Consider the following 27,101-nt stretch of genomic DNA (forward strand, 5'->3'; position numbering starts at 1 on the left):
GCCCCAACCTCCCTACCCCAGCGCAGCCGCCGCCGCTGCCGCCTCGGAGACAGGGGTGAGGAGCGGGGGCAAACGGACGCACTGCGGAGGGGCCGGCAGGTTGTGCCCGCGGAAACCTAGTCAGTCTCTCCCTTTCCCCTCGGAGCGCTCTCCTGTCGGCGCCCCCCAGGAGTCCCCCCCTCCCCGACGCCCGCCCTCTCCTCTGCCTTCCCTCCTCTCCTCGTCCCCTCCTTCCTTTGCCCTCCCTCCCCATCACGGCCCCGGCCATGACTGAAGCGGATGCCGGTGCCGCCGTTGCTGCCGCTGCCGTCGCCGCCGGGGGGGTGTCCGCTTCCCAGAAAGTAGCTTGATGAGTGTCCAAAGTAGCAGTGGAAGTTTGGAGGGGCCGCCATCTTGGTCCCAGCTCTCCACGTCTCCAACCCCGGGCTCGGCAGCAGCGGCGGCGGCAGCGGCAGTCAGGTCCCTGCTGAATCACACGCCGCCATCCGGGAGGCCCAAGGAAGGTAAATACCACCGCGCCGCGCCGCGCCCCGCGTCACTTCTCCGGCCGGGGCGCCCTGTCGTACCCCAGCCCTCCTCCCGGGGACCCTGCAGGTGGGGGATGGGGCGTCCCGGAGGCCGTCTGTAGCAGGGGCTGAGGGAGGTGCTGGGGGGCTTTAGGGGGACTGGGAGATGGAGGGGTGGGCAGGGTGAATGACTTTTTGTGGCGTGCCTCAGGGTCCGTCCTTGCTCCTGGAAATGAACCTTAAAGCTTAGTTACTCTTTAACACCCTTCTCCTAAATCGATGGTGAATCTCACCACCCTCCTCCCTTTCGCCCCAAGCCTTCATCCTTCTTGTGCCCCCTCCCCTTTCCCCGTAGCCTATTGCACTCCTCCCATTGAGGCGGTCCCCTTCCTGAAAGCTTCTGTACTGCCTGAAACTGGCCAGCGTGCTTCTGGCTGCCCCTCTGGAGGAAGGGGTCGCTTCCTTGTAGGCATTCTAGGGGGAGAGAGAGAGAGAGAGAGAGAGAGATGTTCTGGGGAAAAAAATGTCGTGGAGGACTTTGATGCCCTGCGCCGCCTCCAGAGTCTTTGAAAAGACCAACCTTCCAGTAGGCAGGTTTCTTAAACCACCCTCTCCAAATGGTTGCAACTTTCCTTCTCCATCACCTCTGGAGTGTGCATTCTTGTTTTCTAGTCTAAGAGAAACACTTCCTTGCTAACAGAGAAAAGGATACTGTGGATTTTGTGTGTGTGTGTGTGTGTGTATAGGATATCAGCATAAAGGTTATGTGCAAGCAAGTCATTCTTGCTCTTTTCTGCTACAATTGCTGTCCAACTTCTGGCTCCTTGCATTCAAATATGTTGCCACCAGATGTAGCAATTATACAGCTAGTGAGTTATCGGAGGGCTTTTAGCTAAAATTACAACTTGCTGTATTTAAAAGTGTTGAACGTAAAATAAAATCTAGGAATATATCTAATTTTAGTAGAGGGAAAGGGTCATATAAAACTTCTTTTAGTCAAACATTTAGAAATTTACTCAAACGCCCTTAGGCAGTTGCCTAATTCAGAATAGGTTGCAGCCCCATGGGGGGAGGGGAAGATCGACAAAATGTAAATATACTGTAATGAATCTTTGAAGGAAATCAAAGACCTTATTTCGAAGGACAGGCAGACTGCAGCATATTTTGAAAAGATTTGTTAAATATTTAATATTCATAGATAAGAAAATGTATAATCATTGGTTTGTCCTTTTAATCTCTGTACCAGTAGTTGACAGATATATCATTCCTTGTCAGTGTGGTACCTATGAGCATGTGTAAAAAGTGACAATAGCAGGCTCAAAGATTGACATGAATATGCTCTAGAAAATTCATAAAAAGGTTTGATTTATGGCATCCATTAAACATACTGAATAAATTGACAGACATTTTCTGCTTTCATCTCACCTCTAAAACTGCATGCTAATTATTTTTTTTAATGGTTTGAGTATCTCCTGATTCAAATTTAGCAAATCAATTCAATTTAAAAATTCTGTAGCATCTTGTGTTCCTTCTTTCCTTAATGCTATTTAAATAATATGGTATTCCTTAACATGTTATTTCTGATTTGTTTTATATAGTTTTAGTTGAATATGATAATGAATTGGAAAAAGGCCAATATGGAAAAACTTTTTTTTTTTTCCCTGCCTTTTTTTAAGGGTGTGTTGGCTCATTTAATTGTTACTTTGCATCAGTGAACAACAAAATAAACTAGTAGTTTTCAGGCTACAAAAATCTAGGCCCTCCAACTTCAGAGATTATATAGTAACAAGTTTCCTTATCAGGAAAGACAATTGTGCCTTCAAAAAAAAGTATGCTGTTGTAGTGGGGAGGAAATAGTCTGTAGTTAAAACTGGGTTTTATCAAGTAGTGGAGGGGATTTATTTTTGTTTTGGTTTTGTCTAGTTCTAGATTGTTGTGAATTTTGTGTCAATTTAATAGATACTAATTCTTGAAACACAAGGATATGTTTTTGTTGAAAACTTAAAATTCACATCAAGTGACTATGAGGACTCTGTGGGATATTTCTATTTGACAAGAAAGAAAGATACTAACAATGTTAGCCCTCTGGGGGTGTTTTCATCTCAATGCTTAGGGCTTTGGTCTCGTTTACTTTAATGCTAAGGGAAATTGCCTATCTAAAGCCCTAACTATTTACATCATAATATGTTGCAGTTGAGTGTAAATCCACAGTTTACATTTTAACAAGTGCTTAGCACATTTCCCCAATTATGCATGTCAGTATGTTATATAAATATGAGATGGTTTGAGAGATATGTGAGGAACTCAATTTATTCTCTTGAGTGCTTGTAAGAGCCATTAATGTTAATGGAACTTGTCTGTATGTGTCAAGGTAAAACAGACCTCTGTTGTCTGAAAAATTATTTTCTTTAATTTGTTTATATTATTACAGTAAAGTTTAGGGCTCAAGGATGAAGTATTGATTGTATTTTCAGATTTGTTCTCCATGAAACACATTTAACTTGTAAAGTGGATTCTTTTAAAACAATATCTTAATATAATCTCTGAATTAATATATTTAACTTTTTCCAAATGGTTTTTAAAAGTTTGTGACCTACTGCTTTTAGTGATTTGAATGCTATTATTGAAGTTCTCAACTCCTCCTCACTTAAAAATTAAAGCCAATCACAAGTTTTCTAATGGAATAACTATAGTCTAGACCTATTGCTTTATTCTTATAGCCTGGGGCAGTCTCATTTTGTCTTTTTATATCCTTTGGTTGGTCTACGGGTGTTAAATGTTTGCTTATTTGAATTCCTTAAGTCTCCTTAGATTTTTTTTTTAATTCAACAAATATTTTAAAGTATCTACTATGTGCTAAATTGTGCTGGGTACTGGAATTACAAAAATGAAACAATTAAGCTACATAGGAATGTATAGCTGACATTCTATTTTGGTTATTTAAACCTATGACATTTCTATTTTTCTTAATGATCTTTTGAACTCTAAGGGATAAGAAATTGGTAAATAAATCGAATTGAACCTCAGTTTATATAGTTATTCCTTAGCCTGGTTTCACATAAATTAGTGATTTGTTTGTAGATCACTGCATGAGTTTATTACTAATAAAATAAAATTAAGTTAAAAATATTTTCTTGAATTTTCTATCTTGCTCAGATCTGCTTTGTCCATTTTCTGTGAACTGTGAGTAGCATTGCTTTTATTGAATGTTTAATATAATCCTGACAAAGGATTATATAGATGTTATTCACAAAAGTGGAATTGTAGAACAATTAAGTTGTTCTTCCTGTTTCTAAATTTGAAAAGAAGGCATCCCTCTGATTATAGCAATTTGATTCCACATAAATGAATATATAAAAATAGTAAAAAAACTGAAAATAAAGGTTTACTACATGTTTCTTACAAACCTTTGTGTTACCAGAGACCTGGAAATGAGTTTTTGGTATGGCAGTCACATTTAGTTATAGACTCTTAGACTGCATTTGCAGAATAGCATTCAGGTCATGAGATGAAAATTGTAGTAAACTCTGTCCTGGTCAGATCACATCTCCAGTATTGTATTCATTTAAAGGTGTGGCATTTTTAAAGAGGTGGAATAATTGGAAGCTATCTAGATGAGGATGATTAAGGTGCCCTGGAAACAGTTTCATGTGAGGAACCTGAGATATGTAGACTGGAGAAGTGATAACTGAATGGTGATAGGATAATTGGTCTTCTTAGCTTCTTAGAGACAAATAATACCAATGGATGAAAGTAGTGAGGACTAGGTTTCAGCCAACTACTAGGATTTTTTCCAATAGCTTAGAACTATTCAATAGTAAAGATGCACCTAGCACACCTGTCTTTGGAAGTTTTTTAAAGAGAAGCTGGATAATCATCCTTTGTATAAAAAATTCTTGCATTGTGTAAGAGATTGTTCTAGATTATCTTAGAAAAGGTTTTCATTTCCTTTAACTTTTTTACATCTAGACTGTATTTAAACATCTACAAACATTCTGGAATATTCTCATGTCACCAGTATGAAATTGTATTTTTGGTTTTATTACTATTTTGCATTTATATTGTGCTTTTTCTCAGTAGATTTTTTTTTTCTGCACTTATTGGAGTCAGTACGATCAGTCTTCCCGCAATCTTGCTAAATTCCCTGTGAAATATATAAGCTTTGAAGACATTTTAGGGAATCATACACTGCTTATGGTATCATTTAGAAGAGCTATTGTAGGGTTGAATGTAGAATTTTATAATACTGTAGGGCACTGATTTTCAATTTTGAAAGAAAAATTGTAAACAAAATAGTCTATGTAGACTTTTTTATTTGTAACGCTTGTTGCAAATTCAAGAGTAAAATACTTTAAACTAAAATGCTGCAGTTTTTTTTTATACTGAGCATTCCTTAGAGACAAAGCATGAAGGAAAATTGTTTAATTAAATAGATCTCTCGAGTTTTGCAAAATGCAAGTTAAGTAGCATCAGAAGACAAAAACAAATGAAAAATTTTAATATTCCTTATTCAGAAAAGGCATCTGCTCATACAATATTTTCCCCCTAATATGAAAATTAATATTTGTGAGGTATGCTATATATATTATAGTAATAATCTATGATTCATATTCAATGTTTAGCTGTTTAAGGAAACAGATACAAAAGGCTTTAACTTGCCTAACAGAGGGCGGGATAGCAAGTACTGTTATTATGGAGCCATCTTTTCATTCAGACAGCATTAAGTGCCAGCTGTATGCATGATTCTCATATTTTGCTGCATGTAGATCAAAATGGTTCATTTTTGATTGTAGAATCATCTTTAAAATGTTATTGATTTTCATAATCTTTTGTGTTTTGCATAGTCTTACACGAAAGGTAGAAAAGTGTAGGAGAGACGCTGAGCCAGAAGTTCAGAGTTCTAATCCTGTTGCTATTAGTGATCTCTGTAGCTTCATATAATCATGGAAGAGACCTTAGAGGTCATTGATTTTAGCTTATTAATTTTATAGGAAACTGAGGCTCAAGGAATCAATTTCACAGCTAGTTTAGTTTTAGTTTCACACTGTTCCATGTTGCCACTTTTGTTCTAGAACGAAAATTTTAAGGTGTAATTCTAATACTGACATACCTTATAGCTTTTTATAGGTAACAAGTCACAATTTCCTTCTTAAAGGTAGAGAAACATTTCTCAGGGTTGTGACTTAAGTTCATAAAAATCTATAGTTCTCATTTTGATTTTAATGAAGGGATGTTCAAGTAATCATGTACTTTTTAGAATGTATATTCCAAAATACTGATATAGATATGTAGATGAATATAAAATTATGTAGTAAATATAATGATGCCTATCATCTTCAACAGTTATAGCTGTTGGAAAGCTCTGTATTTTGAGCTGAAATTCACCTTCTTGAAATCTCTCATTGATTTTTGTTTTCAGTAATTAACATCCTTAATTAAAAACCTACGTGATTACCTTATCAAAAAATGTTATTCCTCGGGTATGTTAGATGAACATAGATCTCCTAGTATACTTTAAAGTATTTGGTTTTACTCATCCTGTACATTTTAGAAAACTTTTAAACTGAGTAATATATTTTTTTTGCGTGGGTTTTTTTTTCAAAGAAACCCCTTCCATTCTAGCTATTCTTAAAGACGGGTTCTTTAGCATTTTTGTGTCATAGATGAAGTTGGCTATTTGTTGAAGCCAGTAGACCAGCCCTCAGGATGTTTTTAAATGCCTAAAGCATATGTTATTTTAAAGGAAATCAATTACATTAAAATAAAGATCTATTTTTTTCCCCTCCATCCAAGTTTCTGGACTCCCTGAAACAGTTGCTTAACAATTATAGAAACTTTGTGGCTGGGTTTTGTGTGCCTTCAAGTTAATGGAAAACAAACTCCTTGAGGGTTAAGATGTTTCCATTGTGTCTCCAGAACCTCTACTGCAGCTGCCACAGGTGTCTTGTCTTGTTTCTGATGCTTCCTGTCTATTACATCTTTAGATGTTGTTAAATTTCTCAACAAACAATCTTACATTGGATTTTATAATATCAACAATTTTCAAAGATGCCCTGGAATCAAAAGAGATTACACTTGAATGTAATTAAAAATTCTTCCCCTAGCTTATTTCTTTTATTAATTTATTTTTTACATTGAATATAGAATCAAGTTAGAAGGAGTATGGGATCTTGACTTTAAAATCAAAACAGATCTGCTCTTCGGGGAAATGAGGTTTTGACAATAGTGGATAGAATGTTAGACTTTAAAGGGGACCTGAAGAAGACCTGAGTCCATATGTTGCTTCAGATACTATTACTTAGCTTTAGCCCCTTGGACAAGTTACTTAACTTTTCTATGTGTCAATATCCTCATTTGTAATGGGGATAATAGTAGCATCTAGTTCAAAAGCTTATTAAAAGCCCCCAAATAGGTAATACACATAAAAGTGCTTTGCAAATCTTAGTTGCTATATAAAAGTTATTATTAAATGTGGTGTTTTGTAATCATAATTGTGTATAATTGTGACCACAGAAAGATTCTATTTTTATATTAATTGTGCTTTATTTAGTAAGGCAGGACAGCATAGCACTTTTTTAGAATAATTCTTGCTAAAGTTTGAAAGCTGAGGAGATTGCAATTAGCTACCAGTTAACAAAACATTAAATTGGCCTCAGTACAAGGGAGAAAAAGTTTCACTTAATATACATTTATTATGCCCCTGATATGTACTTAATGCTGTCCTTGGTGCTGGAGATGAAAACCAGCTCTGCCATTTGTTATTTGTATGTGATTTTAGGCAAGTCATATAATTTTTCTGGGTCCAGGTTTCTTGTTTATACAAAATGTAAAGGATCAGATAAGGTGTGGTCTAAAGGCCTTTTCAGCTCTACACCTGTGATCCTAATTATTCCAATTGAGATTTTTCTATGAAAAAAAAAATGAAGGTCAGTAAACCTAGCTATAAAAAGGATGGGTTTATGAAATACATTTCAATTTTATACATGAAAAAAGCCTATTAGAAAAAACCTTGCCAATTTGGAACTGCGCCCAAAGGACTTTCAAACTGTGCATACCCTTTGATCTAGCAGTTTCTCTACTGGGTCTATAGCCTTAAGATATAAAAAAGGGAAAAGGATCCACATGTGCAAAAATGTTTGCAGCAGCCCTTTTTTGTAGTGGCAAGGAACTGGAAACTGATTGGGTGCCCATCAATTGGGGAATGGCTGAATAAGTTGTGATATGTGAATGTAATGGAATATTACTGTTCTATAAGAAATGATCAGCAGGATCATTTAAGAAAGGCCTGGAGAGACTTACAGGGACTGATGCTGAGTGAAGTAAATAGAACCAAGAGAACATTATACACAGCAACAATTGTGATGGCTCTTTTCAACAATGAAGTGATTCAGGCCAATTCCAGTAGATTTGTGATGGAGAGAACCATGTGCATCCAGAGGGAGGACTGTGGAGTCTGAGTGTGAATCACAACTGGTATTTTCACTTTTTTTGTTGTTTGTTGTTCTGTTGATCTGATTTTTTTGTGCAGCATGATAAATGTGGAGATGTGTGTAGAGGAATTGCATGTTTGACATATATTGGATTGCTTGCGGTCTGAGGGGATGTGGGAGGGAAGGGAGAAAGGTTTTGCAGGGGTAGATATTGAGGACTATTTTTGTATGTATTTTGAAAATAAAAAGCTATTATTAAAAAAAAAAAAGTCTTGTCCAAAAGAACTGTTCAGAAGTGAAGTGAGGTAAATCCTCTAATATGGAAGCCTTTCAGACAGAGGTTGTATGACTATTTATTAAGGATGTTGGAGAAATGATTCCTTTTCTTGTACTTGTTGGACTAGATGACCCCAGATGGTCCTTGTCAGCTTTGATAATTAATTTTATTCTTCTAGCCTTCCACTTCATATAGTTATTTTAGATAAAACTTCACACAGTCCCTGCAATCTTTTTTTTTTTTTTTTAAATCAACCTCATCTCTGAGAAATTCATGCCACCATCACCTTATGCCTGGAATTATGCCCTCATAAGCAACATTCTGGATTATGGAAATTCTAAAACTCATTTTAAGTGCTTTCCTTGCAAATCTGGCATTTAAATTCTTTATTGACAAAGTTATTTTATGTTAACCCTTATTGGAACTTTGTAAGAACAAAAAACTTGAAGGCAATTGAAAGTGGAATTGGCCCTAGAGTAGAACTAGGACTGCACCAATGTCTATAAGTTACAGGGAGGCAGAGCTAGAGGATTATAAGGAAATGTTTTCCTAAAGTGAAATGTGCAGTTTTAGGGTTCTTTTCTGCCCTATGTCATCAAATTGTATAACCACTTGTGGAGTAATGGGAATGTGGTGGGGGTTCATAATTTAAGCATAGTTGATAGTAGACTTCTGAACCTCTGAAGTACATTTCAACTCTTCTGTAATGTTTTGAAAATAGACAGTTTTCTTCTGGTTGTTATTCTTTTTAATGACAGTTTTTGTTCTATTTATTTCTTCCACATAGCTTTCCTAATGCCAGGCTCATCTTTGGATTTATGTTTTGCCCTTGAATGACACTAATAGTTTGAAATAGACTATTTATCTGAATGTTAAATTTTGTGAACCTGTCTCACTAATGTTATATAAGGGCACATGATATAATCAAAGTGAGTCAGAACTATTTAATACAAACTTTTATATAAGTAGAGAAAAGCTAAAGGGCAGTAAAAAAGCTTCAAGAGGCCCCAATCTCTGATACTTGTCAGGTAAAGATATATCGTGGGCTAGATATGTATCCTTTTTTCCCCATGCTTATTAGCAAGATCAACTCACTATAATATATTTAAAAGCTAACGCAGCAACTTGAAACTTAGAAAGTGTTTTAAACATACAAACTGCATACAACCCTTTGTGTTGGTATCCTCATTTTACAGATGAATAAATTAGGGCCTCAAAATTGCTTATTGCCTGCACATATAGTTTTTTTAATATTAGAGATAGAATTTGAGTATATATGTGAGTCTTCATTCAAAATTCTTTGCACTTTACATTTTACTACTGCTCAGTTTAATTAGAACAAAGTAATGAGGAAAATTCAGAATAGGTTGGCAGATTTCAGTATATAACTAAAGCCTCTAATTTTTTGTTGTTGATAGAGATGAAGAGTTTTTAGAGTCTTTGAATTTTTTTATGTCTATATTTTGATAACTTTCAATATAAATGATTTCCTTTATAAGCCTATCTATTTAAAAAAATATTCTGAGAAGAGATCCCCTGTCTTCACCAGAATGTCAAAGGAGTGCATGACAAAAAAATGTTAAGCTATCCTGATATAGGAGTTAAAGATTTTTTTTTAAGAATTAAATTAAAATTTATTCATTATTTTTCTAACACCTTCTTTTCCAAATGTTTCCTTTCCCCTCCCCTCTCTTACCCAGCAAGCTGTTTCTTAAATAAAAGATATTTTAAGGGTTATTTAGAAGGATATGGAGGCATTTCAGCAAACTAGCCATCATGAACAATTGTAATATTCCATATGCATAGACACGTGCCTCCTCAAGGGAGGATAGGAGGGAGGAAGGGCATTTCCTAAATTCTTCTTAGTCACTATTAATATAGTATTCAGTTTTGTTTTGAATGAGACTGATTGGATGAGGTATTTCTTGGCATTGAGTCACATATTCCCTGTTTCTAAAATTGAGACCTTGAAGAGGTCATTTACTCTCTGGAGGAATGAACTTTGAACCTGAGATGCCCGAAGTTGCAGGAAGTGACATGACCTGTGGGAGGTAGCCAGCATTAGTGATCCTTGATTAAGGATGTTTACATCCTGTTAAGTCTATCCAATGAGAAGGCTTGAGTCTTTTGCTTTTAAAGCTTGGACAAGCTGGAAGCAGATCAAGTTCCAGGAGCACATGGTGGTAGCACAGGCTAGCTCTCAGGTGTGTGTCTGGGCTTCTCCCTGCAGGGATTAAATAAATGCTTTCTCTTTCTATCTGATATCTCTGATTAGTTAATTGGATTGGGAAGGGGGTCTTGCACCGGACCTGTCCCACACAGTTTCATTATTTCCATTTACTTTGTTGTAATCATATAGAATTTAGTCCTTAGTTCTGCTAATTTCCCTTTGCTTGTTTTTTCTGAAAATTTTTCATATTCATTTCTTGCATTATGGTAATATTTTATTACATTGATATACCACAGTTAGTTTAGCTGTTCATCTTTGGCTGGGCATCTTCCTTCCAATTTCTTTGCTAGTATAAGAAAGTTCAGCTAAAAATATTTTGAAGTATATGGGTGTTTTCTTTATTTTTGACTTGCTTGGAATGCATGCCTAATAGTAAGATTCCTGGATCAAGGATATATGGATGGGATTTTTACTTTGTGTGATTACATCCTCTCCCTAATGGTTGCACTAATGCCATTGTTGGCTTATTAACAGTTTTGTGTTAGTGTGTCTGTTTTTCTGCGGCCTCTGCAAACTTTAAAAATATCTTGAAATATTTGATTAAAATCAACCACAAACAACTAAATTTTAAATGTTAGTCAATTTGAGATTCAAAATGAGGTAAAATTCTAAGTCAGAAGTGAAGGATGCTATCTGTTTTCTGTTGAGGTTTTCTTGGGGTCTCTGGAGGCAGCCTTCGTTTCAGTTCAGTAGTCACCACAAGTACAGCCTGGTGTTAAAGTTCAAATCCTTTATTGTCTCTTTCCAAGTCTTGTCTCTTTTCCTGGGGCCCGGTTAGCTTTCTAAAGGCCTATCTCTTTCCTTGGTTCCAAGAGCTTGAGCTTCTTCCGCTAGTGCTTTGCCTCTGCCAGCTTCTGCCTCTAGCTCTCTCCGAATGTCTCCTAATCCAAAGGTTTGTGCTTCAGCCTCCAGCCACCACAGAGGTGGACGATGGAATGAATCTGTCTCAGCCTCCAAGAACTTCTAGCTTATATGCTCTACACTAAGTATAAACCAATCATTATATCACTAGAAAATCATTATTTGTTGTAGGATTAAATCAATGCTAAACTAGATTTAACCATTGTCTCCTCAATTCCACTTAGTATCTTCTTTCAAGTTCTGGCCCATAACAGTTTTCTCTACCAACATTAGTGAAGAGCAAATTATGGTAATTTTGTTGTTTTGATTATGATCTACTCTGTGACCCCATTTGGGTTTTTCTTGGCAAAAACACCATTTCCTTCTCCACTTCATTTTCCAATTGAGGAAACTGAAGCAAGCAAGGGTAAGTTAAGTGACTTGTCCCCAATGGCATAGCTAGTAAGTGTCTGAGATTAGATTTGACTCAAGAAAAATGAGTCTTCCTCCAACCACTTAGCTGCCCCAAGGGGATGTAATGTTAAATAATGGGGACAAAAGAAAGTTGTTTGATTTGTCACAGACACTGAATCTTCAAAGTTCTAGAAATTTTGTAATGTCAAATTTCTCTTGAGTTTTGTTGATAACGAAATTGGGCATGTTTGCTAGGACTTTTTGAAGTTATTATGCCCCTTCCATTTCCCCAAACTATAGACAATACTTATGAAATTGACTAATTTTTAAAATTTTTGGAAACAAACTTTTTTGTTAATTCTTTAATTTTTTTATCTCTTAATTGGGAATTAACATGATGTAGAATACTTTTAAAGTCAATATATTTTGTTTGGAATTTACTTATACAAAATTAAGAAATCAATTTTTTAAAAAGTCAAAATTATTGACACATTTTGTTTTTGTATTTGTATTTTCCATCATATACCTCTTTTTTTCTCTCTTTCATGCAGAAAGCCTTAGAACAAAAACATTTTTAAAGGGGGAAACATTTAGTAAAAACCAACCAACATCAAAAAGAGTTTAATATTATGATAAAGCTTGGCCCAAAAGAAAGTGATATGAGAAAATGTCTCCTGTTCCATTCCCTTTCTTTGCAGAGATAAAGGAGTATTGGTGTGTAACACTACATGTTAGTCTAGTTTAAAACTTCCTAATTTCTGTTCTTGTAGTTTAAAAAAAAATCCTTTAAAAGATATGGGAGAAGTATTTCCTCTCCTATTGCAAAATACATTGTTCTCAATGAGCAGTCAAGTTCTTTGCAATCAATGACACAAGGAGACCAAATGGTATATTGAAAAGAATTTTGGTTTAGAGGAACTGGTTTCAAAGTTTGTCATTGCTCCTTATTTCTGCTGTGACACTAGTAAAGTCAGATTCCTTATCTGTAAAATGAAAAGGTTGGATTAGATGACCTTTGATGTTCCAGTTCAAAAAATCTAATTCTGTTAAATTGTTACTAATTCAGTTCATTTCAACAAAACTTTATTGTGTCTACTGTATATCATTCTCACAGTGGTTGATATATACTATGTAAATTGTAGTCTCTGCATTGCAGAGTTTACATAGTAAGGTGATAAAATATATACCTCAAATAAATGTAATAAGAAAAAACACATTAGAGAAGTACAGTGTATTATATAAATCCAAAGGGAATTCTACCTCTAGTGGAAGGGAAGAGGAGAATTCCAATTCATTATGGCTCTAGTATGTGGGATGAAGGAATAGAGAAACCCTAAAAAAGTGCTCATTGGAAGGCCTTGTTACTTTGTAGGTAATAAGGGGCCATTTGAAGAGTTTGGTCAAAGTATGATATGTTATGATTAAATCTGAGTATAAGGAAAATAATTTTGGCAGCTAGTATTTATTGTTGCTTTATTATTGCTGCACTATATTGTTAAAATTACTACTTGATGGGGGGAAAAAGTCCACTAGGAATTTGCAGAAGCTTAATATTTTTATCTAACATAAGTGCAAACATATGAATTCAAATAGGAACAATATCTGATAGTGTGAAGGTCATAGAACCTTATTAGGAGGCAATAGTGCTAACCCCAGCTTTGTCACTAAATAGTATATGAGTCTGGGGGTTGAATTACATTATATAGTTTCTCTTTGGTTTCTTCATTTCAAAATTTGAAAAAAATGAAAGAAGTTATACTAATAGCTAAACACCATTCCAAATTAAATTTCATTAACCCAAATTAGAAGTGTAGTTGTTAATCTTTGTCCTGTTGTAGCAGTCATTTAAAAAACAAAACAAAACTGGGAAAGAAATTTTGCTTCTCCTTTGAGTCTTTTTAATAGTTCCTATTTTAATAATACACTTGATTTGAAATTATCTAATATTCTCCCACCTAGGAATTTTATTTTTTTAAATGCTATTTTTTGTTTTTATATCACCTGAAGTCTATTTCTTCTGTTCCATCATACCTCTCGTTTCAGGAAACAATCTAAAACTGTTAAGTTGTATACAACAATATAGAACAATTGATCTTCATTGGTACAAGTGTCCTCACTGATACTTACACAAGTTAAATGATAGATTTGGATCAAAAAAAAAAAAAAAGACAAATGAGGACCATGTTATTACCTTGTAGATTAATTTTAGCATTCCAAAGTATGCATATTTCAGAACTACACATCCTTGGTAATATAGAAGTAATATAGGGCTCAGAAGTTAAAAGACCAGGAGATCTTTTTGGACCTGTCCTTGTTGTACAAGTTTGGACAAGTAGTTTAACTTTTTGCTTTTTAGTCTCATATTCTATTTTCTATCTGTAACATGGAAGTTTTTTGTACCTTTCTTATTTATTGGAGCATATTAAAAATGCTTTGAAAACCAAAGGGGCAGCATGTTAAAGGATAAAACACTACAATTGGAATCAGAAAACTTGGGTTCAGACTCCAGTTCTAAACTGTGTGTCCTTGAGCAAATCACTTAACATCTGAACCTCAGTAAAGTAGAACTATGAGCCCTGCTAACTCTGATCCTAAGAAATGCTCATGATTATTCATGTGAAACTTTTTCCTTGCTAGGGGGGTGTAGATAGGCAAAAGTGGGGTAAATGAGTATAAGTCTGTATTAAGTGATGTGTCCCAAGTGGGTATTTGAATAAATTATACAATAAATCTCAAGGCTTATGTTCTACTTTTACAGTTTAGGGACAACTATGTTCTGTGAGCAACAAATTATAAAAACTGAGCACATGAGTTGATTAGTAAATAAAGCAAGCCTGATTTTCATAGAGTGTATCAGTCTGTATCAGTCAGATGAACCAGTGTTACTACTTTATAGTCATTACCTTCATAAATAGGTTACTGATGCTTTCACCTCCTTTCCTGAGAAGTCAGGGAGGGTGTGATCACCTCCCCTTGGGGCTCTGACCTCCCTGAGGAGTCAGGGATGGCATGACCACCTGTGTTCTTAAACAAAAGAAAGCGGGAGATGTAATGGGCTGAGGCTTGAGTTGATGCACTGAGGTCCCAAGCACATGAGGCTAAATAGTTATTGGACTATATTAATATATATGCTTGGAGAAAGAATGGCCCCCACCCACTCTTTGTGCAAGTCCTGATGTGTTGTATAGGAAATGACGATTTTGGTGGGTGGAGGCAGGGGTGTGGAAAGGGAAGGGGAAGGAGAGACTGCTGGCTGGGGTCTTGTCACGGTTGCTCACATTGCTATCGCCACCACCCTTCACCTCCGATCCCCTTTTGCACCTGCAGTCCCCCTTCACCTCTGCTAGCTGGCTTCCTGTCGCAACTGCCCATATTGCTATCGCAATCCTTCTTCACCTCTACTGAGAATAAAGATTGAAGATTTTTCCTTTAACCTGAATTCCTGACTCCGGCTGATTTTAAATACGTGATCATCACAAAAACATGCAACAATTAATTGATGCATTTTAAATGATCTATGGAAACATTACTATGCTAGGTGTAAATATTGCATCTTATCATATTTGTAGCCAGAAGATATCTTAGAATCTAATCTAACTTTCTTGTTTTACCAATGAAGAAACTAAGGTCAAAAGAGATGAAAGGACTTTTCCAGGGTCAGACAGGTAGTAAGTCAGAGCTGAGATGTGGTTCTCCATATTTAAAATCCAGCTCTATACCAGTTACTGCCTCTCTGATAATACAGACCACATGAAAAGTTGTAATAAGTATTACAGGCAGCTAAAACAGCATTTATAATTTTTACTTTTCCATATTCTTTATAATCTATAATCATCATTGAGTTTTCTTGCAAAATATATGTATATCTCCACATAGTTATACATATCTTCAAAGGTCCGACTTTCCAACATCAGAGTTGGCTTGTTTCCTGCATCTTGGCCTAATGCCCCAGGGATTAAAATTTTTCTGTCTATCTTGTCTTTTTCTTCCTTTTCTTCCTCCTTTCCTCATTCAATCCTTGTGTGACTTTTCCATCATATACAAAGGGACTGTGATAGTTGTTTCTGGAATTATGGCATCTGGAAATCCTTGTTAGAGCGATAGAAGCAAAATTAGAGACTGAGACCATTTTTATGGGATCTACTTTTGGACATTGAAAGCTTTGTAGTTCTGTGAGAAAAATTAATCAGAAGACAAATAACAGCCTTCTTGGCAAGGTTATGGCTGTTTTATCAGGTTGTTTTGGGATACTTCATGCTTCCTGCAGAAATCCTTTACTTCTGTTGTATAACAATTAGGCATTTCAGTTTTAGAAATTCTAGAAAATACTAGAAATTTTTAAACATTTAAACATTCATTTTGAAAACTTGAAAATTTAAGTATGAATCATAATCTGTGTGTGTATTTTTGTATGTGTGTGTATTTTTGTATGTGTGTGTTTTTGTGTGTATGTGTGTATATATACAAATATATACAATATTTATATATACAATATTTATTTATAAATATATACAAAACACATAAACACATACATATATACACATATGCATATGTGTATGTATATATATATGTATGTGTATGTGTTTTGTCCTAAAGAATGCAACGCTTTTCCTTGGGTCTTCACTGTTCTAGTCAAATATAAAAGTAGTTTATTGGACAGTGATAACAGAATATGAGTAAAATTTTCAATTTTGAAGCTCTATAGATAAAACATAAAATTTTTAGATATTGTAGGTTCTCAATTTTAAGACAGGCAGGAAACTGATAATCTCTTTGGGATTGAGTTTTTTTATTTCAAAAAGCGGAAGAGATCCCTTCTACTTTAGAGGTAGGGATGTTGAAATATTAGAGATTATAAATGTGGTGACTTTAGCTAGCTTATCCATTCCACTGAATTTTATATGTATGAAGGAAGATTAGCCTATGCTTAAATCTACAATATGGATTATTCATTCCTAATGACTGTTTTTCTTTCCTTCTGCCTAATTTTTAGGAATTTTGCTATTTGTCATTTTTACTTGTCTGTGTTTATGGGACCAGAAGGGCAAGTTATGGTGCTTAACTAACCATAATAGAATTTAGAAATAATAATGACTTGCCACATTTGCAGGTGTTTTAAAAAGCATCAATTTCTAATCTTTATCATTCTTCTAAGAGTTTTAAACAAATGTATCTCTTATTTTATTTATCTTCCTGTGATATTTTTTGTGGACATCTTTTTCATCTTCCCTACATGCCTTTTGGAGGAGGGGGGAGAAATTAGGGGAGTAGGGAAAAACTTAATTGGTATGTACAAAATGATCAGCCCTATCCTTTGGGTTTTTACTGTTGCTAGCAGGGTCTTTTCACTGTTTAAACTCTGGCTGTAAATAAATAAATCAGATGAATTGAGAAATTTGTTTCATTTCATTGCCTCAGATATTTATGTGGACCTTGAACAGTCTCTTCAAACTCAGCAATTGTCATCAATAATGAAGACACTACAATAAAGGAATTGACTTCTGCTCAATATGAATAAACAAGACCTTTGTCTCATACTTAGTAGTGAAAATTTAGTGACTTCTACTGCTAGTATAAGTCATTTTACAAAACAAACAGGATTCTAAAAAGATTGCAAATAAATAGTATTTTTGGATATTGAATAATTTTCAATATGCAAAATTGTTTACTTAATTTTATATGTTGCTGTTTTTCTATGTATATGTTGTTGGGATGAAAGAGATAGTTGTTGATGGGAAAGGAATCTTTGGTTACCTGAATATAAATTTTGGAGCTTATAATTTTTTTCTCTGCCATAAACTCTGAAAGATTAATAAGAGCAATGGAAAGCTATGTGTGAGTAATGGACAAGCACTTTTAATTTTTAGCAAGTAGGGTAAATCTTGTCTCTTTAAATACTATTTTGGAGCTTTCAGAACAGCTGCTGGACTGAAAACAACTTTCCACTCCCCCCTCTCCCCCATTAATTTGAAAGATCAGGGAGAAAAACAGGAGAGAAGGAAACATATAAATAGACAAATTTGAATTTGTATTTTAAAAAGCTGGTTGCAGAACTCAGCTATCCTAATTTTCTCTGATGATGGGCAAGTTGCTTGATTTCTCTGAATCTATTTCCTCATCTACAAAATGAGAGCATTAACTATGTGATGTCTTTTGCTTTTTACCAATCTAAGTGAATCTATTCATTGATATATTGTTTCAAATGATTCTTGGATGTTCCCGACTTAAGATCTGAGACATTTTAAGAAGATTTTCATACCTCAAAATTCATACCTCAGAATTCCATATTCTCCTGCTTGCCTAACAGCTTTCCTGCCTCTTTGAAAAATGCTTACTTCTGCCTCTGTAACTTCTACCTATTCCTCCTTGTTTTGTCTTCTGGCTCCAAACAGAACAAGCCTACCTCCCTTATAGCTCTTCTAATACTGTGAAATAGCTACCATATTCCCTTCTCCATGTTCTCTTCTTCAGGTTAAAACTCCTTCAATTGATTCTCATATGACATGGCCTTTGCCATTATAATCGGTATCCTACGCTGACCAAAACAGTATACAGGCACTATCACATTACTTACAATAGACTTTGCTTCTCTTGATGTATCGTGTTTCCCCGATAATAAGACACTGTCTTATTAAATTTTTTTGGACAGAAAAACACCAGAGGGCTTATTTTCAGGGGAGGGCTTATTTTAATGAACATTGACAGCAATTTTAATAAACAGGCAAATGTGAACAAAAAAAGTACCTTTATTCAGTAATGATCATGTCATCTTCTTCAACAACATCGTCATAAGTGTCCATACCCTGAATTCCGTCCTGGATGTCTTGCACCTCTATTTCCTTCAGAAGAAGTGGACCCAATCTGTCATGTCCAGCAATATAACTCTCTTTAAATGAACATGTCTTGTCCAGGTAACCTCTTCGTAGTGCCTTGGAGACACAGCTGTCAGTAATTTTATCCCAAGTCACGACTTCTTGCAGACAGGGCTTCACAAAGTTTCCACGCTGATTTCTTTCCATTCTATTTTCAATGTAGTCATTGACTTCCATGTGCAAATGGTCCTTGAATGGCTTGTTTATTGCAATATCAAGGGTATGGAGATAGGCAGTCATTCCTGCAGGAATCATTACTTGATCTATGCTTCTCTCTGCAAGGAAGTTCTTCATTTCTTTAGCATGGTGAGTGCTGGCTGAGTTCTTCTTTTATCCTCCATCATGCCCCTTTTATCCTCCATCATGCCCCCTCACTCCCGCTTACCTACCCGGTCTTTATGTTGTTCTGCCTCAGCTCTCCTCTGCGGCACTGCTCTCAATGGCGCCAGCAAGCAAATCACTGGGGAAGAACAGGATGCTTTGATCCAGCAGTGTCTCTACTGGGCTTATATCCCAAAGAGATACTAAAGAAGGGAAAGGGACCTGTATGTGCCAAAATGTTTGTGGCAGCCCTGTTTGTAGTGGCTAGAAGATGGAAAAAGAATAGATGCCCATCAATTGGAGAATGGTTGAGTAAATTGTGGTATATGAACGTTATGGAATATTATTGTTCTGTAAGGAATGACCAGCGGGATGAATACAGAGAGGACTGGCGAGACTTACATGAACTGATGCTAAGTGAAATGAGCAGAACCAGGAGATCATTATATACTTCAACAATGATACTATTTGAGGAGGTATTCTGATGGAAGTGGATTTCTTCGATAAAGAGAGCTAATTCAGTTTCAGTAGATCAAAGATGGACAGAAGCAGCTACACCCAAAGAAAGAACACTGGGAGATGAATATAAACTGCTTGCATTTTGTTTTTCTTCCCGGGTTATTTATACCTTCTGAATTCAATTCTCCCTGTGCAACAAGAAAACTGTTCAGTTCTGCACACATATATTGTATCTAGGATATACTGTAACCTATTCATCATGTAAAGGACTGCTTGCCATCTGGGGGAGGGGGTGGAGGGAGGGAGGGCAAAAATTGGAACAGAAGTGAATGCAAGGGATAATGCTGTAAAAAATTACCCTTGTATGGGTTCTATCAATAAAAGGTTATTTAAAAAAAAAAAAAAAAAGAACAGGATGACGTGCTCTGCAGCTCTGATTGGATGCAGCTCGGAGCGCGTTTGAGGGTGGGGGGGAGACGGTGCATACAGAGAGTACCGTAATGTAGCGTGTAGCGCAAGGGATCACCTTCACTACAGTAGCAATCTCAATAGGGGGAGGGCTTATTTTAGAGGAATTTTACACAGTAAGGGGAGGGCTTATTTTCGGGATAGGTCTTATTATTGGGGAAACACAGTAGCTTAACATCACCAGAACTTTTATTTTAATTGATATGTCATGATATTGACTTAGATTGAGCTTGCAGTGTACTAAAACACAAGGAACATTAATAGACAAACTGATCTCTAAAGCCATTTAGGTAGGAAATTTAGTAAAATTTACTAAAATCTTAGTTAAAATGACTATTTCAGGCAAAAGTTTTTTCTTTCCTAAGTTAGATGACCTAGCATTAGTGGAAAGAACACTAAAAAAACCTGGGGCCAGTTCTGCAACTATTCCTGGCCTGGTTTGTTTTTTTTTTTTTTTTTCCATTAGTTAAATAAAAAATTGAATCAGATGGTGCCTGAGCTTCCTTCCAGCCCTAACATTCTATAATGTGGAATATTTTATTTTACTTTTTGGTGAGTCATTTCGGGTTAAATTACTTGCCCAGGGTCACAACAGCTAGGAAGTGTTAAGTGTCTGAAGTTGGATTTAAGCTCGGCTCCTCCTGACTCCAGGGCTGGTGCTGTATCCATTGTGCCAACTAGCTGTCCCCTAATATGGAATATTTTAAAATAACGTCTAGAACATATATTATTATATCTGAACAACTTAGTTATTTTTGCCTTCTCTTTCTTTAACTGTACTTCCCAACAGGAGCCTCCAATTGGCTCTTATGCCTTTTTGCATCATTTATTGTTTTAATCACTGGAAAAATACTTTAAAAAAATAGTTTAAAAAAATTAATCCAGGAGGACAGCTAGGTGATAAAATGGATAGAGCACCAGATCTGAAGTCAGGAGGACCTGAGTTAAAATCTGGTCTCAGAAACTTAACACCTTCTAGCTGTGTGACCCTGGGCAAGTCACTTAACCCCAATTGCCTCAGCAAAAAACAAACAAAACATAATATGTTCAGATCTCATTTCCGAAATGCTACATGTTCCAATTAATTTATTTACTTTCAATATATGTGTACATCTTTATGAAAAAGAATTGTTTTAGTAAGATGATAAGGACATGTTAAATTTTGGTTGGTCAGGAAGTCAGACTAATTCAACCTGAGCAGAAGAAGCAAGAAGAATCTACCAGATTTATGAGAATATGAATGAGAGCTTAAAGGTGGGGTAAGGAAATGTTGGAATGTTTTGAGTGGAGACTTCATCTAAGGAACTTCTTTGTGTTTGTGGGATTCTGGTCAACTGAAATGTCCACATTGATCCCAAAATTGCCTGAGAATATTATGAATTCCTTTCTATCTTTGACAATTATTGGTACTAATATGTGAAGTCTAGTCTTATATCCTCAGTCTGTGTTGGGGGTAATTGAGATAGATGAGTATTTGAGAAAGTAAACACAATGGTTTATTTTATGTCAGTCAATACACATTTTTATATAAGTGGTTGGCACTATTTTAAGAACTGGAGTTGCAAAGAAATACAAAAAGGTAGTCCCTGCCTGCTCTTGAGGAACCCTTAATGCAAGGGACAAGATGCAAATAAATATGTACAAAGTAAATATGATATAAATTGAAAAATAATCAGCAGAGAGAAATGAAGGATTTGAAAGACCTTCTGTAGGTAAGAATCTTCACTGGGGTTTGAAGGAAGCCAGTGAGACCAAGAGGTGGTGCTCATTTGCCTGTCAAATTACACTGAATCAGTATAAGTTCTTTGAGGAATTAAAATTTTTTTTATTTTTGTTCCTCATGGAATGCACGTTACCTTTACATAGGGTGCTGTTTGTTGAATTGAGTTTTTTACTTTTTCATGACTAGTAAGTAGATAATGATTCTAGGGAGACATTCTGGCTTCTTAAAACTCAGGCCTACTCATTCAGGAAGATGTTCAACTCCTTAAATTTGTGGGCATTTGTACAAATCCATTTGTTCAATACTGTTGACCCATTAAGTCGAATCATTAATTATCTTGGGTTAATGTTAATTCATATTTTGTTGTCTTTTTCTATGTTCTTTATGAGAGTAGGAGGTTAGGATGCTAATGTGAAGTGCAAGAATCGCTGTTATTTGGTGCCCTTTAAAAAGTGTGTTGTATCTTCTCTGTTCTCCATCTTGAATGGGAGTTTATGAATATTGATTTTTCTCATGCTAGTTTCCTGAAGTGGGAGGGAGGAGTTTTTAGATCCCTGATACTTGGTTGTTGTTTCAAAAGATAGAGGGGGGAATAGTGGCTGGGGAGAGGGTTGAAAGATTCTGTCTATGTCTGTTTATTTTCTTGTCTTGGGACTTTCTTGGGGGTCATTTCTCTTTGGGGAATTTCAGTGACAGGTACGATTTTCCCTACATGCATTCCTCTATTCTCCTTAATAGTGAGACCAGTGAAGTAGAATTATAATTAGCGTGATTGGATTTAGATTTTTGTTCATTCACCTGACATTTATAGAGATATTGAATTGATAACATTATTACATATAAGTAGTATGTGATTGATTCAGTTTAAGTATTTTTTCTATCCATTTAATTTCTCTGAAGTTAGGATAGTTATAGTACAATGGACTCAGGAAGGACCTTATTGTGGTTCTGTTGCTCATAGCATTATTTGCTATGCAAACGCTTCCTCTGCATGCTGTTATGAAATATGCTTGATATTTAGGAGAAAAGCAAATCGAAAAGCCTTCAAGTTGTTTAGTTATTTATCACACATTTTATGTTCATAGTCTTTGGTTGTAGTTTATGTTCTGGAACTAAGGACATGATAGTAGGTAAATCATCAGACAGAAGTTGGACTATATTCTACCAAGTTTAATAAAATCAGCAAATGTTAATTTTTAATATTACTGGCAAGTGTACCTTAAGAAATTGGTTTAGTTTTACCTTGACATAGGTTTACTTATATATTTATATATGCCATATGATAAAGGTATTTGATCTTAAAATTGTGCTGATGTTCTAGTGAATTGTAGTAGTGAACTGGACAGAGGTTATTTAGGAGTGACTGGAAAGGTTACGGATTCCTTATTATTTGAAGTTGTTAAACAGAATCATTAATGTTTTGTTAAATATGTCATAATTGAGGATTGCTTTTATATATGGGTTAAACCATATGACTACTAAGTTTATGAGCCCTGAAATTCCATGATTTTCTGGAGTGTCATATCCTAGTAGTCTTTACCACACTCACAAAATCATTCAAAGCAACAGATCTTATAATAAGGATCTGGACATCCTGAGATCCTTTCAGGGGATCCATTGAGGTCAAAAATATTTCTTCATAATATTAAGAAATTTTATTTTATAATAGGGTAAATATTGATAGTGCCCACATTAACAAAAGCTCTGGAGAGGGAATCCTTAGTTTTTAGAAGTGTAAATAGCTTTTGAGGCCAAAAAATTTGAGAAATGAGAGAATATTCACTTGATATAATACAAAAATATAATTTAAAAAACCTGTAAATATGGATTAACTCTAAAAGAAGCAAGGATTAGGAATTGGGTTAGGTAGATTCTCACGTATGGATTTATAAGGAAATCAAATATTTCTGGGAAAGTCTTTTCAAATACACAAATTCAGAAGAGTTGCATGAAGTTTAGAGTATGAGTTCTGTAAAAACGAGGAAAAGAAGTAAGAAATTGTATTTCAACAAGATTGTAGTTATCAATTGAATAGATGCTATGGAAGAAGATTTTAGACAGATTGTGAGCATTGTCCTAAATTGTGCAATAGATGAAATTAAGGGACTTGAATTTGTAGTGGCTGTGCCACCAAGCAGCATTGTAATAAAGGGTACATCACTCAGTCACTCTAGTTGTTCATTGTTTTATTTGTAAAATTAAGAAGTTGGACAAGGTGATCTTTTGGTATTCCTTGTAGCTCTGAAACTTTGCCATTGATATAAGTTGTTATGAATTGTGATGTGAGGACAGAGACTGGCTCTAGTGTTTTATATAGATCAGTGTTATCCGAGACAAGGAGAGGCTAGTTTAATTTCACCAAGTGTATGGTAATCCCTTCAGAAAGATTTCATATTACTCTTTCAAGAACTTTTCATTTGTGAATATGATCTAGCAAGCAGCTGCCAGATTAGCACTTAATACCTTAGTCTTGCCAGTGCATTCCTAATCATACTGCTATCTAAATATTTTATATATACTATATCTCTTCAACTTTTATCTTCCAGTATTCTCCTTGAAGGATACCTTGTTCAAGTAATTTATCAAATCTCACATGTGCACAACCTTATTGAGCCTTTATTAAAGTAGTTCTTGCCATTCAACATGTCTCTCTCCTCTTTTTTTGTTGTACTCTTTTTATAACCCTTCTAAAGTCCACTTTGCAGTGATTACTTTCTGATTAAACTGGCCTTACCACTTGTGTGGCACTTATGTTACTTTTTATTGTTGTTCATTTCTTGGTATATTTTCTTTCTCCTTTCTCAATTAGATTGTAAGAATCTTGAGACAGGAAAAATATTTTGATTTTGATTTTCTATCTCCCCTATTGCCTAGCAAGGTGTTTGCATGTAGCAATCAAAAAGTACTTGTTGAATTAATTTTTCAGTTATATTTTAATGGTAGCATTTCTTCACTGAAAGTAATGTTTGGTGCAATTCTGACACTAAATTGGCTATGATAAGTCCCAACTCCCTCATTTTCAGTTGCTCGCAGTACACATCTATCTGGATGGCTTGCTTAACTTTAACGTGATCAGAACTGAAATTGTCATCTCTTCTCAAACTATATCCTTCCTCTCATCTTTCTTGCTTACATTGTTTACATTTCTTGTTTACATTGTTGTTCCCATCATCCTCTTATATATACACTTATATTTAATTTCCAAATTTGCTTGGATTTTTCCTTTTTCTTCCCACATTTAATCATTTATTAGATCTTATGGTGTCTTTAAAACAAAGAAACAAGCAAACAAAAACTATCCCTTGGTCAACTCATCCTTTCTATACTACATACCACCCTAGTTTAGGCCCTTATTTCTTCTGAGCTTGACTGTTGTAATAGCTTCCTGAATGGTCTGTCTCCAGTAGTTCTCTTCTCTAATCAGTTTTCATGTAAGATATAGTGGTACAACTAAGAGGCCAGTCACAAGTAGGTTGTTTCTGCTTTCTGATATGTGGGGATAGGTGATATGGGGAAAAAAAAAAAAAGAACAGTTGGATTACTACAGAAGGCATTTTTATAACTAAAAGACTAACTGTTAAAAGCTTGGAACTCTGTGTTATAGCATTGACAAGAATCTGATAATTCCAACTATTATCTTAGAGAAGAAAAGCTCACCTATCCAAAGTTCTTTGCCTAAATAGGCCAGGTAATCAGAATGTTTGTAAGAAAAACAAGAATGAAGGATTGGGGGAATAGTGCAAGTGCCTACAGAGATTGTGTTTAGTGACATGCACAACATTGTACAAAATATGTTTTAATGTTTCAGTTGAATTGCCTACTACCACCCTGTTAATGATTGAAAAATTGGAATTGTAAAGAGGCAAAAATGCTGATCTCGATTATTACCATTTTATGAACAAATTTAGCAACAATAAACTAGCGCCCATAGGAAAAGGTACAGAAAGGTGCAGAAATTGCTTTATAACAGTCTTTTTTGCCATGTGGAAAGTGTGACAAAGAAAAAACTTAATTTTGAATATAAACTTTTACAAATCACTGAGGAAAAAAGTGACAAAAGATTCTCTAATTTCACTTTATAAAACAACAAAAAAGTGATAAACATGAAAACATGTATAGAAAGCTAGATATTAGACTCTTTGAAATTGTAATACCCCAAGAGCATTAATAGATTAATAATTTTGTTCCCTCATGTATTTTTTCTTTTTCACTATATAATTTTATTTTTTCAGATACATGTAAAGATAGTTTCCAACATTCATTTTTGTAAGATTTTGTAGTCTAAAATTTTCTCCCTTCCTGCCTTACCTCCCACCTCTTCATGACAACAGGTAATCTGATGTAGGTTAGATATATGCAATCCTTTTAAACATATTTCCATATTTGTCATGTTGTATAAGAACCAAATGGAAAAAAAACTATGAGAAAGAAAAACAACAACAAAGGGTGAAAATGCCATACTTCAATTCATATTCAATCTCCATTGTTCTTACTCTGGATATGTATGGCATTTTCCAACCCAAGGCTATTGGAATTGTCTTGAATCACCTCATTGTTGAAAAGAGCCAAGTCCATCACAGTTGAACATCACATAATCTTGTTGCTCTGTACAATGTTCTGATTCTGCTCACATCATTCATCAGTTCATGTAAGTATTTTCAGACTTTTCTGAAATTGGCCTGCTCATCATTTCTTATAGAATAATAATATTCCATTACCTTCATATAACTTATTCAGCCATTCCCCAACTAATGGGCATCCACTCAGTTTCCAAGGCCTTACCACTATGACAAGGGCTGTACACATGGGTCCTTTCCCCTTTTTAAATGATCTCTTTGAGATAAAAACCCAGTAGAAACCCTGCTGAATCTAAGGGTTTGCACAATTTGATAGCCCTTTGGGTATAGTTCGAAATTGCTTTGCAGAATGGTTGGATCAATTCACAATTCCACAACAATGCAATCATGTCCTAGTTTTCCCACATCTTCTCCAGTATTTATCATTATCTTTTCCTGTCATTTTAGCCAGTCTGAGAGGTATAAAGCAGTACCTCAGAGTTGTCTTTCTCTAATCTTAGTGATTTAGAGCATTTTATCATATTTCTAGAAGTGGTAAGTTCTTCATCTGAAAATTGTTCATATTCTTTGACCATTTATCAGTTGAGAATGACTTATATTCTTAAAATTTGAATCATTTATATATTTTAAGAATGAAGCTTTTATCAGAAATAACTGGCTGTAAAAATTTTCCCCAGTTTTCTGCTTCCCTTCTAATCTTGACTGAATTGTTGTTTTTGCAAAATCTGTTTAATGTAATCAAAAATTTTCCACTTTGCATTTCATAATGTTCTCTAGTTCTTCTTTGGCTAAATTCCTCCCTTCTCCACAGATCTGACAGGTAGACTATCTCTTGCTCTACTGATTTGCTTATGGTATCACCCCTTATGTCTAAATCATGAATTTATTTCGACCTTATCTTGGTATAGAGTATTAGATGTTTGTACTTTAATGTACTGAAGGAAAATTTGTGAAAAGAGTTAACATGTTTTTGCACTCAATTGA

The 27,101-nt window shown here is 35.2% G+C and overlaps 1 protein-coding gene across 2 annotated transcripts in view; it reads left to right on the forward strand.

The window, feature by feature from the left end:
- Positions 1-337: 337 nt before the first annotated feature.
- TLK1 (tousled like kinase 1) overlaps positions 338-27,101 on the forward strand; it is a 161,378-nt gene continuing 134,614 nt past the window's right edge. For both annotated transcript variants that reach the window (XM_051986183.1, XM_051986184.1), the window contains exon 1: positions 338-503. In XM_051986183.1, the coding sequence (XP_051842143.1) occupies positions 350-503 (154 nt within the window). In that variant the 5' untranslated portion in view covers positions 338-349. The remainder of the gene's footprint in view (positions 504-27,101) is intronic.

The sequence above is a fragment of the Antechinus flavipes genome, chromosome 3, assembly GCF_016432865.1.
Source record: "Antechinus flavipes isolate AdamAnt ecotype Samford, QLD, Australia chromosome 3, AdamAnt_v2, whole genome shotgun sequence".
NCBI classification, from domain to species: Eukaryota; Metazoa; Chordata; class Mammalia; order Dasyuromorphia; family Dasyuridae; genus Antechinus; species Antechinus flavipes.